Raw genomic sequence first — 12,343 nt, 5'->3', positions numbered from 1 at the left:
AAAAGCATCAATCGCCATCATTTACAGCAGCGGTGCTCACAGTTCTATGGAATTAGATCTACTTTTTAATCATGTTATTTTTTACATGTTATTTCATCTACCATGCACAATATGTGTACACTGTCACAATGTCATGTTACATTTACACCTACAAGTCCGACATTTTGATACAAATCCGCTTTTTCCCCCACTGTTGAATTATTGTTATGTGCAGGCCTTTTTCAGCAAATATTTATATTTGCGATGAATTAATCAGCATATCATGAAATTAATTAGACTATACATTTTAATCTATTGAACAGCTAAACTAAAAACATTTTCTTCCTTAAATAGCTTCAAAGTAGTTAGCTACTTTTTGTTTGTAGCTTGTAGTGTGGCTAACTACTTTTTCAAAAGAGCAGCTTGACTGTAGTTTAACTATTTTAAGTTATCAGTAACTTGTAGCTTAGAAAGCTTGGAAAGTTTTATGTGGCTTTAGCATCCCTGCCACACACACACACATACACACAAACACTCACCGGCCAATTGAGAACATGCAGTCTCGTGCAGAGGACTCGAAGCCGTCTGGGTTCATTGATGGCAGGATATGCACGCGACTGCTGTTCAACAGACGGGTCACCAGCGGGTCGCTCAAGTAATGGCTGGTCAGATAATCGATCAACTGCAGCAGTAACACACGTCCCACAACCTGAACACAGAGAAGCCCAAACACAGTCAGCAAAATGCCATTTCCAACTAGAATGTTTTATTGTTGCACTTATATATACACTTGCATTGTTGTATATTAATATTGAAGTATATTGTGAATATTGTGCTGTTGTGCTATACTGTATTGCATGTGCATTTTATTAAAGCAATAAGCCTATATACAGTATATGATATATATGATATTATATCAGCAATATGATACAAGACACCATTGTTCAATTAATAACACATTAACAATAGAAACATTTGTACAGAGCGTCAAAACAATTGTACAGAGTGGTTATATGAGTTACCGTAGACATTGTCAGTTCAAACCAGTCTGGTCATTCTCTGTTGACCTCTCTCATCAACAAGGCATTTCCATCCGCAGAACTGCCGCTCACTGGATGTTTTTTGTTTTTGGCACCATTCTGAGTAAATTCTAGAGACTGTTGTGTGTGTAAATCCCAATAGATCAGCAGTTACAGAAATATTCAAACCAGCCCGTCTGGCACCAACAATCATCCATGCGATTATCTAATCAGCCAATCATGTGGCAGCAGTGCAGTGCATAAAATCATGCAGATACGGGTCAGGAACTTCAGTTAATGTTCACATCAGCCATCAGAATGGGGAAAACATTTTATCTAAGTGATTTGGACTATGGCATGATTGTTGGTGCCAGATGGGCTGGTTTGAGTACAATGATATTCACATCTTACAGGAGCAGCTATACCAGAAACCACTCACAGAACCCGATGCCCGAGGCTCTCACACAAGAAAACATACATGTGACTACAAATGTTATCAGTCTGCAGTGTGTGTGTGTGTGTGTGTGTGTGTGTGTGTGTTCATGTCTGAGTACTATTTCTGAGAAATTACTGTATTTCCTTTTGCCCTGATGATGAAACAGGTTTTTAGGAAACTTTATGAGTGAGACTTGGTTAAAGTGCACTCTCTCTCTCTCTCTCTCTCTCTCTCTCTCTCTCACACACACACACACACACAAACAGAACACAGATGAAGTCAGTGACACTGTGAGACCTGTGATTTTAAAGCACAAGTTCAGACCAGCAGTATGGTGGGAAAAACTCTGTCTGTCCGTGTGAGTGCATGCGTGCGTGTGTGTACATGTGTGTGTGTTCTAGTCTCTAACAGCAGATGTATGATGACTGTTATCTGACAGCTAAAACAGAGCGCAGCAGTGCTCAGTTGCTCATCAGTATGATATCTCTGGGTGGCAACAATCTCACACAAACACATAGCCATAAATACAAACATGACAACAAACACACATACTGTACAAGAACAAATAAACAGTATATATCAGGGCTGGCAAAGTCAGCATATGTTTAAATGCTCAAAATTCATTTAACACAGTAGATTGATGTGAAAAAAATAATATAATTTAAAGCATTTTAGCATATATATATATATATATACACACACACACACATTGCATTCACAAAGTATTCAGACCCCTTCATTTTTTTCACATTTTGTTATGTTACAGCCTTATGCTAAAATGCTTAAAATTATGTTATTTTATTTTTTTAACATAAAGCTACAATCCATGCCCCATAATGACAAAGCAAAAACAGATTTTTGCTAACTTTGCAAATTTATTACAAATAAAAAACTAAAAAAAAAATCACACTGACATAAGTATTCAGACCCTTAACTTTTTGGGTATGATGCGACTGCCACTGAAAAACACCTCCACAGCATGTTGTTACCACCACCATGTTTCACCATTGGGATGGTATTGCGCAGGGAATGAGCGGTGCCTGGTTTCCTCCAGACATGACGCTTGGAATTGAGGCCAAATAGTTCAATCTTCGGTTCATCAGAGCAGAGAATCTTGTTTCTCACAGTCTGAGAGAACTTTAGGTGCTTTTTTGCAAATTCCAACCAGGCTTTCATGTATTTTGCACTGAGCAGAGGCTTCCTTCTGGCAACTCTGCCATAAAGCCCAGATTGGTGGAGTGTTGCAGTGATGGTTGTCCTTCTGCAGGTTTCTCCCATCTCCACACATGATCTCTGGAGCTCAACCAGAGTGACCATCGGGTTTTTGGTCACTTCTCTTACCAAGACCCTTCTCCCCCGATTGCTCAGTTTGGCTGCGCAGCAAGGTCTCGGAAGAGTCCTAGTTGTTCCAGACTTCTTCCATTTAAGAATTATAGAAGCCACTGTGCTCTTGACATTGGCATTTGCTCTGATATGCATTTTCAGCTGTGAGACCTTATATAGACAGGTGTGTCTTTCCAAATCATGTCCAATCATTTGAATTTGCCACAGGTGGACTCCAATCAAAGTGTAGAAACATCTCAAAGATGATCCAGAGAAATCGGACGCACCTGAGCTAAATATGAAGTGTCATAGCAAAGGGTCTGAATACTTCTGTCAATGTGATATTTCAGTTTTTCTTTTTAATAAATTTGCAAAGTTATCAAAAATCTGGTTTTTGCTTTGTCATTATGGGGTATGGAGTGTAGATGTGAAAAATAAAATAATTTAAAGCATTTTAGCATAAGGCTGCAACATAACAAAATGAAGGGGTCTGAATACTTTCTGAATGTACTGTATACACACACACACACACACACACAAACACACTTGTTGGTTTTCATGTTTTATGAGGACTCACCATAGACATAATGGTTTTTACACTGTACAAACTTTATATTCTATCCCCTAACCCTACCCCTAAACCTAACCCTCACAGAAAACGTTCTGCATTTTTACATTTTCAAAAACATAATTTAGTATGATTTATAAGCTGTTTTCCTCATGGGGAAACTGACTGTCCCCACAACGTCAAAAATTTCAGGTTTTACTATCCTGGTGGGGACATTTGGTCCCCAACACGTAGGGAATACCTGGACACATACACACACACACAGAGACTCCTAAAATGAACACAACATTTAAAAACCATCAACCCCAACCATTCCTGAACCCCTGACAACTACGTAGCATTTCTAAATAAATCTCACTCTAAAAGAGACTTTGAGAACAGCTCAAAACTTCCAGTGATGACAACATACTGTGTTCCTCCACATTCATCAGTACCTACTCATTTACTGACTCACTGACTACCTCACTCACAACAAACCGCAAGTAAAAAAACAGCAATTACACTGTTCAGAGGAAACCGTAGTAGAAAAGTCTGCTTTTATCTCTCATTGACACATCTTTGAAGTTCCTGAAGATTTTACTTAATTAATTGTCACCCGTAATGGCCACATTTGTCAATTTATAGTTTGTAGTACTGCAAATTGCTCTCTTTAAGAGTTATACATTGACGTGTCATTACATTTCTTTGATAAAACATCCATTGATGTGGCTGAAACTTTATAGAAGTGGTTTGGTTTTTGTTTATGACACAATTTACTTGCTGTCCATCCATTTAACTGCAGCATGTGGGTGAATAAAGTTCAAATGAACTGAACTTCAGCAAGAAGATCTGAGAACCACGTTGTGTTTCCTCTTCAAACAACCACACCAACACAAACAGCGCATCCTCACTCGCCTCAGGACCACAAGATCAAAGGGCCCAAACGTTAGGCATGATAAATGGTTCTGAAATGGTTACATGCACTTGAACACCTGAACTCATAGTAAATTCAGTAACTTAACACTGAACTCTATTGAGAACAATAGTGAGTCGAGTCTCTTATGTGCTTCACGTGAAATCTATGGTATGTCCCCAATTAGACAGCTACAGTAAGTAAACGTGTGTGTGTGTGTGTGGGCACAGATCCCTCACACCTTTTTCATGATGTATTTGGGGCCAAGCTTACACTTGTTGGTGAAACGAAACACCTGTGTGAAGAGATGAGGGTAGTGGGGTCCACTGTTATACAATTCACAGGGGTATTTCACACTGGATGTGCAGACATACAGTATTACACTGCTGTGAGCTGATTTGCCTAAGCACTACAGATTCCTCTCCTTTCATGTTGTGAAATCATTAGTTCAAATGTTTCTGCAGAATCTGAAAGACATAGGTCTCAGACAGAACGCCCACAGAATGCTTACTGACCGTCTGATGCATATTGCACAAAACTGCAAAAACAAAAACTGCAAGCGCCAATCAGATTGCCCAACTGCTACACAGAATCAAAGCAAACAAAATTATAACAGCTTTGTGTTTGTGTTTTTTTGCTGTGGAGTTACTGAGGTTTTCTGAGCATGCTTAGAGCATTGCTATGTGGTTGCTAAGAGGTTGCTAGGGCATTCTGGGTGGTTTCTAGGTGGTTGCTTACTAGCCCATGTAAAAAAAAATCCAACCCAAGTTTCTATAATATTCTGTTTCCTAGACATCGCTTGAGTCACTCCTTCAATGTGAGTCTGGGGATTTTTACACCACAAATTGTAAACAAGCACCATTATTAATCTAGTTCATTTGGATGGACAGACATTCTGACCAGAATGTCATCACCAGTGTTGGGTAATGACAGATTACATGTAATCTGTATTATGTAATCAGATATTAAAAATTAGTACTTAAAGAGTACTTGTAATTGAATTACATTACATTGTTTGGCAGATGTACACAAAAAGTAAAACAAACACTTATTTTATGCAGTATTTTCTCAAATTTGCCCCAACTTGAAAAGAAAAAAAAACTTGAAAACAGAGTGTTGACTATCCATTGACAAATTTATTGGTATATTTTGGAACTCAAACAAGGGAAAGTTAACACTTTTGTTAATCGGGCAAGTAAACACGGTTATCGGCCGATGCCGATAATCACAAAATGGCCAAATATCGTCTGATAAATCGGCCTGGTCGATATATCGGTCTATCACCAATCTAAACCCGGGTTTCCCAGGCTGCTGACGCAATATGCTTCCGGTCGTGCTACAGGAGAAGGTAAACACTCTGGAACCAATGCAGAAATGTTTGATGGGAGATGGCGCTTGTCAGTGAATCAGCATAATGTGGCCGATCCTAGGGTACCAGAATTCTATGAAACAACATGCTGACTTCCCATGTTATTGTGTTGTAACTTAATACATTTGGTATTTAATGCATTTCAAATTAATTATTATATTGATCTTCTGTATATATGCAATGAGTAATCAAAAAGTAATCAGATTAGATTACCTAAAAGTGAAATCTAAAAGATTACATTTATGATTACAATTTCAGCTTTATCATTTGTAATCAGTACTGGATTACATTTTAGAAGTAATCTACCCAACACTGGGTAACATACAGTATATTTTTCTGTATAATTTCTGCACCCATTCATGGAGACTGCTGTGCCATTATTTGAATGAGTGATTACCACACTGGTCTATTGAACTATCAATGATTTCAGGTTTACCTGCTCCAATGCATACATTAAAAAGAGATGTTCTGTGATTGATTGCTTTATATGTCTGCCAATGTGAATCAAACATGTCGGTTTTGTGACTAGAGATTAGAGATACTAGAAAGACATTAACTTTACTGACGAGACAAAAAAAACACATTCACTTCTTTTTAGGATACGTGAATCAAATAACTAAACCAGTGGAGAATATTTATAGATCTATTCCTGACATCGTTTCATAGATCACTAAGGCACGTGGGCTGCTTGTTTAAGTTGGCAAGTGATCTGTCTGCTTGTCTAACTTGGCATGTGGACAACAACAGGATTGTCCTTGATGAACACACATACACACTTTACCTCCCCAGTTTCTCGTCAAGACCACACAAAGTCTGGCTTGGCTTAACTCCCCTAATAAAATTTTAACTATCCCTAAATCAGATCAAGCTGGCATTAAAAAACACTGAAAGCAAAATCGAGAGTGTGTGTGAGAGAGAGGGAGCGAGAGAGAGAGCGGGAGAAGGCAGCCACTGTTGAAAATCTCTGGTCGGACTCAGAGTGGGCTGTATATTCACAATCACGCTTTCATGCAGCATGCAGCTTGCGCAGGCAGTGGGCTGGGTCTGGCCCGAGCAGCGTGGAGCAGAATAATATAAGATAGAAGTAAAACCAAAGCTGGAAAAAGGCAAGCCAGTCACACTACAATGACTCTCCCGGCCGAAGGGCATATGACCCAGTGTAAAACATTCACTGGATTTCACCTTTCGCATGAACAGCGCTCAGTTTTAGGGCAAGTAACACGTGTTATACAATACAATTACTTTTTACGAGTAAGAGTAACTTTTTCAATATGTAACTTTTCTTTTTATTAGTGCTATTTGCTGAGGCAAGCATCACTATTACTGTAGCTCATACTTAGGGTTAGGGTTATGTTCAAATCCCTCAGCAAATAAATTTTGGCATGTAATACGCCCCACACCATTTGTGCTATTGACATGAATGATGCCTCATTGGAAATCATGTGGTTGGTATTACTTTCTAAGCAAATTGCATATACCTCGCAGACAATAAAATAGGCAAAACAATCACATAGACTGTGTCTGTGTCTCTATATATAAATAATAATAATAAAAAAACTCTAAGCCTCTGTTCAGACTGCCACTAAAAATCCGATTTTTTGCATACCCAGATTGTATCCAGATGAGTTTTGATAGCCTGGACAGCAAAAAGCCACATGAAATCTGATTTTACAGAATCTGATTCAAACCACATCGGGAGGTGGTTTCAAATGCGATTTAAATCTGAGTTTTTCAGATGCTTCTCAGTCCAGACGCTCTGACTGCTCAAATCGGATTTCAAATGGTCTTTTGCGTCACTGGCTGTGTCTTGTTTGGAAGGCTGCGTCCTCCGGAGGTTGCATTTGACGGCCGCATACGTCATCGAGGCTGTCTCGTTTCAGAAAAGCGAGTAGGACACTTTGAATGCAACCTTCGAATGTGACCTTCTTTCACGGGAATTCGGAGAATGCATGAGGTGTATCCTTTGTGGACACTCACAACCCACAATTATTTGCTTCAACGGAAATGTCTAAAAAAATGACGCCAATTTGCCCGTAAATATGATGTTCAAACGCAAGTAATGTTAATTCCCAAGTTGAAGTACCTCAGTAGATGTGTGCAGAGTATATAATATGTAAAATTATATTAATATATAATTAAAATAAAGTATTAGACTAAAAGTACACCTGTAAAATGTATTTTCTTTTCTCTTTACATCATTATAACTCCCCTAAAATTTACCTCATACATTCCCTTTCATAGGGATTTTGTTCCCTTCTCACTCAAAGCGCTCACACTTGTTAAAGAGTGGCGTGCTGTCATAGCAACCATGTTACGTTCCATTTCCGTTTGTCCTATGAAGGCCATCTCATTTAAACGAGACTTGTTTAAAGGAGGACACTCGGTATACTGCAGCCTTCAAAGGACGCGTCCTACCTAGCACGCAGCCTTCCAAATGAGACACAGCCACTCTTAACGCGACACACAATGATGACGTAAAAAATCGGTGATGGAAATGCCGGAAGTATTCATAAGCCGGCCGTGACTGCAGCACAGAACATCACAATATTTACCTTCTCCTCACTCACTGAATTTTTCTTGTGCGACGGAGGAGTTCTGCATAGCGCCTGAACAGGGCGCTTATTTGGAGAGCGAGATGATGCACCTCCATTTTTCCCATATCTGTTTTGAAAGCATCGTCACATGGGTATGCCTACGTCGTTACCAAAGCAACCCATGCAGATAGGTTGGTTATGTCTGAATGCGCAAATCTGATTTGATCACTTGCAATTAATAGTGCAGACAGTCTGATTTGAGAAAAAATCTGATTTGCCTGCAGTATGAACATAGCCATAGCCTTTCCTTACTATGATGGGCACAGACACAGAGGCTACAAGAGTTCAAATTTCATAAAATTCTAGATGCAGATTAATCTGAAAACAAAATCCCAATAATTTTTGTGATTATCTGTTTTTGTATTAAGTTTCCGAAAAAAAAAAAGAAATATATATATATATATACATACACACACACACACACACAACACATAAACAAGAGAACAGAAACTAATAAATGCTACATGTATTCAACAACATATGAGTAATAATACATTAAAGACGAGAGTATGTTCAAAATCCCAATAACAACCCAAAAAAATACAAATAAATTGAGCATAACATGGGACTTTTAACTATAAACAAGCCCAAAAACACAAGAGACCCTTATTTTTAAGTGACAGAGACATGTATTTCACCAGATGAGTTTTTGTATTACTATTCACAAGATATGACGTTGGAGACACGATGCTGATGGGGCACGTTTTCATATAGTCAAATTTTCCTTTTACTGCCCTCGCTTTCATTCAGAACACTTGATTTATCTAATCAAAATAACCAAATTTGAATTGAAGCTAGGATAAAAATATGAATGAATATTGTCAGTCATTTGATAAAACTGTAGAATCCTCCAGCGGTGTCAACAGAGGAATGGTGGGGAATAAAAAAAAACAAAAAACAATCAACATAGATTTCTGCTGATAACCGGTAATTCCAAAAGGCAACAATCGACACTGATTAATCAGTCAAACCAATATATATCGGTCTACCTCTTATATGTTGATGGAATACATTTTTATTTTTAAAAAGCTTTAAAAAATGTGACCTTGTGAAATACGAATGATAAAATAAAATTTATAAAATTAATATTTTGTAATGTACAAAGATAGAGGGTTCCCTGAATAATTAACAGCATCATCTGAGAGAGAATTTTTTTTTTTCATACAGTATGTAAGCAAAAATGGACATTATAAATTAAATATACCAAAATGAATCGGAATCTAATCAAAATCGGAATCGAATCGAGAAATCTATATCAATACCCAGCCCTACAGAGTACACAGAACACCTTAGCAACCACATAGCAATGCACTGGCAACCAGGGTTGGGGAGTAACGAAATACTTGTAACGGAATTACATATTTAAAATACAAAATATAAGTAACTGTATTCCACTACAGTTACAATTTAAATCATTGGTATTTAGAATACAGTTACATTCAAAAAGTATTTTGATTATTGAAGAGATTACTTTGCATTTTATTGTCATTTGTTTCATTTAATATTTAGTCCTTTCAGATGGAAAACATTTATACATATAAATGATGTGATCCAAAGTGCATTTGAACAGCGGTGAAACACTTTCTTATGATGTGTTACATTCATACGAGCAGACAGAGAAGTAAGTTTGAAGTAAGTTTGGAGCAGAAGAAATAAACCTTGTGTAAATTGTCAGCTTTACGCTAAGCTAAAATGCTATTTCTAGCCATTTTACATGCACGTTACCAGGCACGATCATATTTTTTGATCAAGAAAATTCACGTTAGATCATAATTACTTTTTTTCTAGACCTTTGATATTAGAGCAAAACTTTTATTTTTGATCATCATTTTTGTATTGTTTTCCTGTAAAAATATCTAAAAATCCTTAAAACAAGATCAATTTGATATATCTTGTTTTAGAAACAACACTGCATAAGATATTTAGGTTTTTCAGAGAATGTATTTTTAACATGTATTTTGTCTTACAGCACTGACAGAGTTTTTATAGTCAAAATAAGTGAAAAAATCTACCAGTGCTGAAGAAGTAATCCAAAGTATTTAGAATACATTACTGACCTTGAGCAATCTAAAGGAATACGTTACAAATTACATTTACATTTATGCATTTGGCAGACGCTTTTATCCAAAGCGACTTACAGTGCACTTATTACAGGGACAATCCCCCTGGAGCAACCTGGAGTTAAGTGCCTTGCTCAAGGAGACAATGGTGTTGGCTGTGGGGATTGAACCAGCAACCTTTTTTTTTTATTACCTGTTATGTGCTTTAGCCCACAATGCCACCACCACACCGCATTACCACAAAATAAAATTACATTTTACAGCATGTATTCTGTAATCTGTAGTGGAATACATTTAAAAAGTAACCCTCCCATCCCTGCTGGCAACCAACCACAATACCCTAGCACTGAGATGGCAAGTTTTACATTGACAAGCACCTGAACAAAATGTAGTTTAATTTATTTACTGACAAATACAACTGATTTTAACAGAAATTTGATCTGCTCGTGTGTCATGAATGTGGCTCAACGTAACGTAATTATTTACTTTAATCTGGAGTAACGCAATAATGTAATACTGTCCCACAGTAATCCACATTAGCCCTGTATGTGTTAACTGTCTCTATGATTCAGATATACAAAATAGGTTATTTACATTTCTAACTATACAGTTGAAGTCAGAAGTTTACATACATCTTAGCCAAATACATTTAACTCAGTTTTTCACAATTCCTGACATTTAATCATAGAAAACATTCCCTGTCTTCCCGGTCAGTTAAGATCACTACTTTATTTTAAGAATGTGAAATGTCAGAATAATAGTAGAGAGAATGATTTATCTCAGCTTTTATTTCTTTCATCACATTCCCAGTGGGTCAGAAGTGTACATACACTTTGTTAGTATTTGGTAGCATTGCCATTAAATTGTTTAACTTGGGTCAAACATTTTGGGTAGCCTTTCACAAGCTTCTCATAATAAGCTGATGGAATTTTGGCCAATTCCTCCAGACAGAACTGGTGTAACTGAGTCAGGTTTGTAGGCCTCCTTGCTCGCACATGCTTTTTCAGTCCTGCCCACAAATGTTCTATCGGACTGTGGTCAGGGCTTTGTGATGGCCACTCCAATACCTTGACTTTGTTGCTCTTAAGCCATTTTGCCACAACTTTGGAGGAATACTTGGGGTCACTATCCATTTGGAAGACACATTTGTGACCGATCTTTAACTTCATGGCTGATGTCTTGAGATGTTGCTTCAATATATCCAAATAATTTTCCTTCCTCATGATGACATCTATTTTGTGAAGTGCACCAGTCAAAGCAAAGCACCCCCACAACATGATGCTGCCACCCCCATGCTTCATGGTTGGTATGGTGTTCTTCAGCTTGCAAGCCTCACCCTTTTTCCTCCAAACATAACAATGGTCATTATGGCCAAAAAGTTACATTTTAGTTTCATTAGACCAGAGGAAATTTCTCCAAAAAGTAAGATCTTTGTCCCCGTGTGCACTTGCAACTATAGTCTGGCTTTTTTATGTCAGTTTTGGAGCAGTGGCTTCTTCCTTGCTGCGCTGCCTTTCAGGTTATGTCGATATAGGACTCATTTTACTGTGGATATAGATACATGTCTACCTGATTCCTCCAGCATCTTCATAAGGTCCTTTGCTGTTGTTCTGTGATTGATTTGCACTTTCCACACCAAACTACGTTCATCTTTAGGAGACAGAATGCATCTCCTTCCTGAGCGGTATGATGGCTGCGTGGTCTCATGGTGTTTATACTTGCGTACTATTGTTTGTAAAGATGAACGTGGTACCTTCAGGCATTTGGAAATTGCTTCCAAGGATGAACCAGACTTGTGGAGGTCCACAATTATTTTTTCTTCTGAGGTCTTGGCTGATTTCTTTCGATTTTCCCATGATGTCAAGCAAAGAGGCACTGAGTTTGAAGGTAGGCCTTAAAATACATCCACAGGCACACCTCCAATTGACTCCAATTAGCCAATTAGCCTATCAGAAGCTAAATGGCTAGTTGCCTAAAGGCTTGACATAATTTTTTGGAATTTTCCAAGCTGCGTAAAGGCACAGTTAACTTAGTGTATGTAAACTTCTGACCCGCTGGAATTGTGATTTAGTCAATTAAAAGTTAAACAATCTGTCTGTAAAC

The 12,343-nt window shown here is 37.8% G+C and overlaps 1 protein-coding gene across 2 annotated transcripts in view; it reads right to left on the bottom strand.

Annotated features, from left to right (window-relative positions):
* Nucleotides 1-12,343, bottom strand: part of LOC127436819 (carboxypeptidase M-like) — a 66,192-nt gene that overhangs the window by 33,423 nt on the left and 20,426 nt on the right. The window contains exons 1-2 of one of the 2 annotated variants that reach the window (XM_051691250.1): nt 1,002-1,620; nt 519-688 (exon numbers count right to left, since the gene is read on the bottom strand). In XM_051691250.1, the coding sequence (XP_051547210.1) occupies nt 519-688; nt 1,002-1,010 (179 nt within the window). In that variant the 5' untranslated portion in view covers nt 1,011-1,620. Of the gene's footprint in view, nt 1-518; nt 689-1,001; nt 1,621-12,343 lie in introns of those variants that run through there. The other variant, XM_051691249.1, reaches the window with a different exon arrangement.

The sequence above is a fragment of the Myxocyprinus asiaticus genome, chromosome 47, assembly GCF_019703515.2.
Source record: "Myxocyprinus asiaticus isolate MX2 ecotype Aquarium Trade chromosome 47, UBuf_Myxa_2, whole genome shotgun sequence".
NCBI lineage: Eukaryota > Metazoa > Chordata > Actinopteri > Cypriniformes > Catostomidae > Myxocyprinus > Myxocyprinus asiaticus.
This window is presented reverse-complemented; position numbering and strand designations above follow the sequence as displayed.